This window comes from Fundulus heteroclitus, unplaced genomic scaffold (assembly GCF_011125445.2).
Source record: "Fundulus heteroclitus isolate FHET01 unplaced genomic scaffold, MU-UCD_Fhet_4.1 scaffold_122, whole genome shotgun sequence".
Taxonomy (NCBI): Eukaryota; Metazoa; Chordata; class Actinopteri; order Cyprinodontiformes; family Fundulidae; genus Fundulus; species Fundulus heteroclitus.
Genome location: NW_023396534.1, coordinates 132,597 through 141,135, shown reverse-complemented (window position 1 = coordinate 141,135; position 8,539 = coordinate 132,597). Strand labels below are relative to the sequence as shown.

Genomic DNA, 8,539 nt, shown 5'->3' with positions numbered 1-8,539 from the left:
ATAAAATCTTAGTATTCTGAGTAAACTCTCGAAGCCTACATAAAAAGAAAAGGCGCTGTCTCTATGGAAGTAAATATGTGCCATCACAATTTGAATAAAAAATACCTCTGAAATTTGAATGTTGTATATTAGTGCTTACTTTTTCAGTATTAAAATAAATTCAGAATATATTTTTAACCTAAAAAAAAATTCAATGTCATTATTTTTGCAGTAAAAATAAATTCGGTGTAATTTTTTTACATGGTTGCAATTTTCAGTTATTAAAAAAATTCACATTCCTATTTCAAAGTGATCAAATTTTCAATATACATATTTTTCACAGTTTAAATTTTCAGTGTTAAAAAATTCAGCATATAAAAAAATTCAACTTTTCAAAATTCAAATGCAATATTTTCGTTGTCCTCCAATTCAACTTGCTCAAATTCGCCGTCTCAAATTCACCGTCTAAAAATTCGCTGTCTCAAATTCAGCGTCTAAAAATTCGCTGTAAAAATGGCCAAGGTTACTTCAGGTCACAGACATTAGCAATGGATGTCCAATTCCAACATCCACCTAATCACGTGACACAACCGTCATATTGAAGAAGTACCAGTATCACCCAGGCTGGCGACCATGGAGGCGAACTCAAACCCAACGGTGAGTTTAATACTTTCATATTTCTGTAGTATATTTTATTTTGCGCATGAAGTTTGATACATTATCTTAAAGCCTGATTTAAAATACTGGTTTGGGCCGTTGTTAATCTTACACCGTGTAGAACCGGCATATTACTTCTCGCTACCTCCTAGCACCCTCCCCCCCTCCCCCACCCAATTTCCCCCGTTTTATTTCAAAAAGAAATACCACTTGCGCCAAGTCTAGAATCTTTAAAGAGAACTGATGGGTGGTGACTTTCTGGGTTGTTTGTATGTTGTCTTAGGTGAGACTGAGACAGGCAGTCTTAGTAAAGTCGTAATTTAAATAGTTTCTGCTACTTTGTCTTTCATATATTTTGTGACTACAGAGTAGTCGGGATGCAATAGTTGAATCTGCAAGGCATTTACTGAATTTATTAACTGAAAGACCACGGAGTGGAGGAAGAGGAGAGCTCACCAACCAGAATGCCAGGTTCAATGATAAACTGTTGCCCTAATGCCTAATGAATATGTATATTTTGAATATGTTGATCATAGCAGTATACTAATAAATTCTGTTATCCAACAGTCATAGGGTACCTCAAACTGAACCATCTGTCCAAATGGAAATGAGCAGGTAAATGACAACTTTATTTATTGTAAATTCAATTTTGAAGCATTTTTTATAAAGACCTTTAATTGTTTTCCAAAATTCCACTTGTATTTCTTAATATGGCTTAAAATACTATTACCTTTTGTTGCGGCAGCTAATCATCACAATGTAAATCTCTCATAAAAGATATTACATATTTGGGACTTGGGTCTTTCTAGCAAAATTGACTATTATAATTTTGAACTGAGTCATATGAATAATCCTTGTATTTTATTATTTTGTATTATACAATATATGTCTAAATCACTCTGTGGTTCTTTGAATCTACTGTCTAATTTGTCATAGGTTATGTCTTCAAAGTGATCTTTGAAATGAAATAATCAGTATAATTTGGTTATCTTCAAATTTCTGTACAACAGATCTTTTCCTGGACTTTACAACAGGGGAAGAGGAAAACGACGATTTCCTCCAACAAACCTGGTCCCAGCGAAAAAGATGAAACCTTTAGATGTGGTTTTTTATTTACTGCCAAAACATTATGAAAAAACACCAAAAGAAGATGATCAACTGATACACATGAAAGCGGGATTGGGCCGGAAAACGGCTCACATCGATGAGAGCATAACGCACAATGAGGTAATTCCTCATAATGCCACAATTATTTAAACAGTGTACTAGACTGATAAATCTACTGTGTCAGCCCTAAAAATAGATCTGCTCTTCGTCTTAGCAGAACATTGGTTGGGACCACTTCTTCTTTGAGTTCATGTTCCCTTTCTATTGTCTGATGCTTGTCAAACAATTCTGCATGGGGCTCTGGCATCAACAAGATATTTCCTCTCAGAAATTCCACTCATTTAATATCAGGTCTGTCTTCAACCAGCCTGAAATCTTGGAGATGTATGTTGGTGAAAATCACTGGAGACCTGCAATTTCTAAAATATGTTTTTAATGCAAAACATATTACATTCACCTCAATAATATTTATTCTCCAATAATGCTGCTCTCTAATTGGCTATGTCATATTGCATTTTTGCACACTTCAAGTTGATCTGATGAAGTGGGCTGTCATTACATGTATTAATATTGTATTAGGAACTATCACTGTATATTTACATTTTTGATGAGTCTTAATTTGACATATTTCTTTTACAGCTGGGTGAAACGCTTAAAGTTCTTTTTCCAAGGCTGGGAACTATTACAGGGGGTTGGCTGCTTTACAAATCTGCAGGTGGGTGATGAAGTGGCTGATATCAGGTTACGGTAATATTATTATAAATGTTCTTTTCATTATTTTTGTTAGTGTGAGATTTTAAAATATTTCTTCCTTCTAAAGAAATACAACTGGCAGACAAATTCTGCTGTTCAAATAGAGCTACACCACTTTTTGTCTCAGAGCAACAATCCGAGGCTCCCTCACCCCATCCAAAATGCTCTCCTGGTCCCAACAATGGCTGTATTTAACCCATATCTACGGATCCCCTGTATGTTATTGCATATATCCTTAAATTTCGCGTATGCACACAACGTTGGAGGACTAAAAGGCGACTCTTTTACATGCCATCTATAGACTCTCTGCTGCAGTAGAACAGCTCATTAAGAAAGGCATCCATGAAAGAGCAAGTGGGCAGATGATATATTTACTATACAAAACATGGAACATTGAAAATTACATGTTTGTAATTATAGTAATACCTCTTTCATTAGCAAATGTTGTTCTGAATGCGGTTGTCAAGTAAATTGATATTGTGCTTTGATTTGAAGCAAAGTCATAATGCACAGTTTCTTGTAGGTGGATGGGGAAGACGCAATTTGACCTTGATAAGTCCTGAAGATGATGGCTATACCGGGACAATGTTGAAGGGTGCGAGTCGCGGCGGAAAAACCCTGTTCATAGTCCCTATTCAAGAACAACTTTGCACGGATCCTCTTGAGCTGAATGACGAGGCATTTGCAAACATGCCAAAGGCCATGTGTCAGAAATGCCGAGTAGATGTTCCCTTGCATTTTTTGACTGACCACATAAAGTCTTGTGTGGAAACAGATTTGCCCTCTGATGTGGCTGGTGTTGATGTTTGTAACCCTGCAAAGGACATATGTAAGTAATGTTTAAATGTTTGCATATCATACAGTGGCATTTTAGATGTCTGCTTCACTACAACAATGTCCCAATTACTTTGTGACAGCAGCAATGCAAGAGTGTCCGGTGTGTGCAAAAATGTTTCCTACTGAGGACATAGAAGTACATGCTTCTTCTTGTGGAGAAATGTAGGTATTTACCTTATATAATAATTTTATCAACATAGTTTCCTTTGTCTAAAGCAAGTGTAATAAATATTATCTCAGTAGTACAGGACCTCATTCCACAGAAGAAGTGAATGAAACAATGCCTGGGCCATCTACATCATATTCTTCAGGCAGTGATGGTGAGTGTGGTTGAAAGCTAGTGCTTATGTAGATCTGTTTAAGACACAAATAATGGTAGTCACAAGCATTGACTTCAGCTAAACAGAAATTGTCTTCCAATTTGGCATGTGTTCTAAAGCTTACTTGGTATTGACCACTTTTGAAAAAATAAGCTACATTTTATGATTTTATTTTTTTACTGTGACCTTACTTTGGTTTTTGATGCCCATGTCTAATTTAAACTTTTTCCTATAACTATATTAATTTATTTTTTTCCCCTCTTAGACTGGTATACCATAAGCGATGCTTCAAAGGCCATTTCTCGCTGTGCAGACCATTTCCTCCAAATACATGCAATGGAGAACCCCTTGCTGTTGAAGATGGACTTAAGAGACAGCACTGCAGAAAAAGACATGGCTCTGATTTCTTTCTATAAGCGGCCAAATGTGCAATGGGCATGCCCCCTTAATTGTAGGCTTGAAGGTAAAGTAATTAAAAGTTACAAGTTTTACACATGTTTGCATTTCAAATTATGTTTGACCTGTCAAACCATTTACCTTGCAGGAGATGTGGCTGTGGGACTAGGTGTAAACCGCTTTTTCTTTTCAACCGTACTGGAAAAATTGAAGTCAGGTTTTTCTATAAACTTTGGTATGTCATTTGTGTTCACTTTATATTACACAAACATCTGTCATGTGTAAAAGCTCATTGTTAGTTAATCATGATAACTCAAACTTCAAGTTTCATGTATTGTTGTAAATTTTGATATGAAGAAGGTACAATATTTCTAAAAATTAATGAAATCATTACTGTGTAGCCAAAATATAGGTGAGGCAGTATAGGGTTAAACATTGGTCTTTATGCATCTGTATTACTTATTTTCTTATATTGTTGATTTATTGAACAGGAAACTCCATTGTTACACGACTTTTCGAAGGAGAACCTGGCCACTGGGTCCAATCAGCCTCTCACTTTCTTGTTGAAAGTGACATGTTTTTAGTGGCTGGCAGAATGATAGGCCACTCTTTCCTTCATGGAGGACCACGCCTGTCAGGACTTAGTCCTGCTGTTATTCATGTTCTACTTGGCGGCAGTCCAGAAACAGCAACTGTCACCCTGGAGGACTGCCCAGACCTAGACATCAGGGAAACCATCAGTACTGTATGCCCCCCAATTCACAAAAATAGAATTTTATGTGTATTACACTATTCTAGTTCTTTCTTGCTTTTTTCCCCTCTGAGTTCTTTGCGATGTCTTTTGCAGCTCGAGGGAGAATCCAGGCTCTCTGATACTCAAATGGAAAGAGTACAGAGCTTGGCATATTCATGGGACCTTCCTTGCCCATCAGAGAACAATAGGAAGTGGCTTTTTGAGAAGCTGTTACTCCATGCAGTGAGTCAGCATTCATTTCTACTGCATGTATTTTTTTTCTTCAACTTATGTTTTAAATGACATTTTATTTAAAATCCAATTTTGATACACAGAAGGATAAAGAATTGTTCAGATTTACCATTGTTTTTACATTTTTAAATAGTCTGGCACCAAGTGTTTTCTATAAACATAATCAAAGGTAAGAGGTAGAATCTTTCAAACAAATTGTTTTATATCAATTTCTTTAGATTGCCTAACAGACAAATGACAACTTTTTAAGTTTAAGCTCCTATCCTGAGGAACAGTCTCATACTTTCTCAGATGTCTTGCAAAACTCAAGTTATTCACTTTATAAGATTAATCTTTTTACATTAGTTGTTAAATGTAAAGATTGTCATATCTTCAGTGTCACATGAATTACAATTTTTGTATACATTTTGTTTTACTGTATACCGCTTTGATCCCTGTTATTAGTTTCAATTACCAGAGCAGCATAATGACTGTTTTGAAATTAGTTGTTTAGACATAAACTATTACCATTTTCTAAAACAGGTTCTTGGACGCGTTGCAAGACAAATAAAGCAACTTAGACGAGGTTTGAAAGAAACCCCAATATGGTCCCTGGTAACTCGGCGACCTGATGCTGTACCCCTGCTTTTTCCAAGGGAGGAAGCGTCCCTGTGTCCAGAGGTATATTTAAATAACTGGAATTATGGTGTTGCATCTGTTATTTTAATGTAATTCCTTTTATATAACACATTTTCTTTACAAACTTCTGTTAAACACAAAACAATTAGTTTTTTCTACTATACTTAGGTGGTACTTCAGCATATCACTTGGCCAGAAATGGATGCTGAAAGTGATGAAGATGATGACTGCTCAAAGGAAACCAGATGCCGCATTTCAGGATATCTGAAACAGTTCGTTGCAAATGGTAATGTTACCAGTGTCTGATTGGAGATTTTCAGATTACTTTTCAATGAAGCATCCCTGTAGAATTTTTTTCTTAGTTGCTTGCAGTGGTACCTCACAATTCAGTATTAATCTTAGCTCAAAATTCTAACAGTTGAATTGCATGCATGTTTGTGTGTTCTCTCTGTGTAGTCTAGCTCTATCCCAACATGTGGCTCCAGTTACTTTTGTCTTTGGAACATACAAAGTTATCCATATGTTGCAGATATATGGTAAATTGATTTGAAAGTGTGATTGTGGCTTTGCTCTCTTCCAAAGCCACACCACCTGAACTGAAAGAGTTGATGAAATTCTGGACCGGTTGGGAAAATCTTCCATCAAGTCTGTCGGTGGAGATTGTTCATGGGAACTACCCAACAGCTGCCACATGCTACGAAACACTAAAACTTCCCTGTCATTACAAGAATTACAAGTCATTCAGTGAGGACTTCTTAGCATGCATTTCCTCTACACAATCTGGATTTGGCTTGATCTGAGTGATCGACTTGTTAAAAAAAAAAAAATCTACACTTAAGCTGTAGTAGTTCTTTGTGAAGCAGCTTTGTTTAAGCAGAACAGTTCTGTTGAAATATTTACTCAATTCAGTTTTCTGATTTTTGTCAGATCACAAGTTCAATACATATGTTTTAATGTAATAATTTAAACTCAGAGTGACAACATTGCTGTTACTCCACTTCCTGTAGTTATGTCAAGTTCAAATTCAAATGTTCAGAGTAGATATTTAATTTAAGTCTAAGTCAGTACTGTTTGTACAGGCAGTTTTAAATATTAAAGTGAAATTGTTTTTTATGCAAAATTGAATGTCATTTATTGAATGTACTTAGTACTTGAATGTATACTTGAATGTTCATATATGCTTCAAGTATGAGAAAATAAATTATATAAGACAAACCTTTTTCTGATTCTTTTAATGCAAGAAATGTGAAGTCCTACAACAATGTACCTAATGGGTTTCTATAGAGTAACAAAAAAAAAAAAAATACAAATTTAGAACATTTTAGTTCTTTAACATGTTTACCATAAGAGCACTAAAATTCACCTCTGTGGTAACATGATCAGCATTTTGCTTTACATTTCATAAATGGTGAATTTTTAAACTGGTACGGAAGCGATTAATAGCGTGCACACTCTGAGCAGGATCCTAACCTGAACAGGACTGCACAGAAGAAGACGTCAGTCTGATCCTGTAGCTGTGGCGGCGATCATAACTCTCTGGATCGAAGCTGAAGTTGGCTTACGATTGTAGCTTCTGATTCGGGAAATGGCTAAAAGGCGATTATAACGGAGGCTCAGATGTATTTGCTGAACATTTTATTTTCAGATTTTTATTGAACAATACAATAGCTGAATAACGGCAAAGGGCTGTTTAGAACCGAGCAATCAAAATCAACAGAAGCCAAGATAGTGGCAAAAAGACAAAACTAGATCCTGTTAAGTATTCTTCAAAATAAATCATGCTTTGCATTTATTTTTTATGTCATTTTTTGCAATTATGTACAAGTTAAATTCAGTGAATAATAATAACCAAGTAAATTATGCTTACCATATTTAACATATGATTGTATATAAGTAACTAATCATAACCATGATGTGTTTTTCCCGTAAGATAACTTTCACACAGTAAAAAACTGCTCACAAAACTGAACTGCAGCAATATAAATGTCACATCCAAAAGACAGTGATGTGGCTTTTGGGTTTACTGCATTTCTTAAAGCTGCCATTTGTTCGTCAGTCAGTTGCAAATTAGAGTTTGGTACTGTGACATTTGACTCCTCGTGAAGCGGAAGCCCGCTGTCCTCCCATTCGATTTCGGGAATCTGTACACCCTGGAAAACACAAAGAAGGGATCAAGACAACTCAAAATTTACTTAAGATATTACAAATTAGGTGAATGGTAGTAGACATGCTACACATTAAATTGTCCAATTAAAACGTACCTCTGTCAAGGCACCATGAGGTTCAGGAATTGGATTATGTGCATGACCAAGAACCCAGAGCTGGTTAGGTGTCATGTTGCTTTCAGTTCGAAGTGGGTGATTGTCCCAGCCACTGCGGAAAGTATCCAAATCTTCCTGCAGACGTGGCAGGAAGACATAGTGGCAACAGAAGAGTTGGGCTTCATTGGAAATGTCCAGGTATCCCTCTTCTTCTAGGTAGTGCAGCACATCATAATAGATGCACGTCACAGCCGTCCACAGATCTCTCCACAGTCGCTCAATCCTTCAATTATGGAGTAATAAACGGTTCAAATCTTGTCATATTGAAGACCACACAAAGCTAATGTTACTATAAACATTGCAAAGCATCACATTGAAACTTGTCATTTGTACAAACCTTTGATTGTGCACACTCTTCCCAGATATGAAACTGCTTCTTCCTGTTCCACGAATCATAAACATAAGTCGTGCCATGTCCACATTTTCCACCCCTTGATCGGCACGTACCCTAAAATAAGTGTGTAACGTATTTATAAGTTGCTTATAATTACAACATTTATGACAAATTTTGGCATAGCTCAAACAGTCTTTGTAACCAAAAATATACACAATAGCGGGGGATTTTC

General features: G+C 36.1%; 1 protein-coding gene across 4 annotated transcripts; it reads left to right on the top strand.

Moving 5' to 3' along the window:
- The first annotated feature begins 240 nt into the window (after nucleotides 1-240).
- On the top strand, nucleotides 241-7,003 carry LOC118558301. 4 transcript variants are annotated; one of them, XM_036128819.1, is made up of 14 exons: nucleotides 241-636; nucleotides 1,004-1,107; nucleotides 1,204-1,251; nucleotides 1,647-1,863; nucleotides 2,383-2,458; nucleotides 3,020-3,325; nucleotides 3,414-3,495; nucleotides 3,574-3,653; nucleotides 3,919-4,284; nucleotides 4,541-4,794; nucleotides 4,897-5,025; nucleotides 5,557-5,694; nucleotides 5,821-5,938; nucleotides 6,235-7,003. In XM_036128819.1, the coding sequence occupies exons 1-14, from the start codon at nucleotides 613-615 to the stop codon at nucleotides 6,450-6,452; spliced, it is 2,160 nt and encodes a 719-aa protein (XP_035984712.1). In that variant the 5' UTR covers nucleotides 241-612; the 3' UTR covers nucleotides 6,453-7,003. The 4 variants fall into 4 exon arrangements, with proteins under 4 accessions (XP_035984712.1, XP_035984711.1, XP_035984714.1 ...); XM_036128818.1 differs by having other exon boundaries at nucleotides 1,210-1,251; nucleotides 4,541-5,025; XM_036128821.1 differs by lacking the exon at nucleotides 1,004-1,107 and having other exon boundaries at nucleotides 1,210-1,251; nucleotides 4,541-5,025.
- The last annotated feature ends 1,536 nt before the right edge of the window (nucleotides 7,004-8,539 follow it).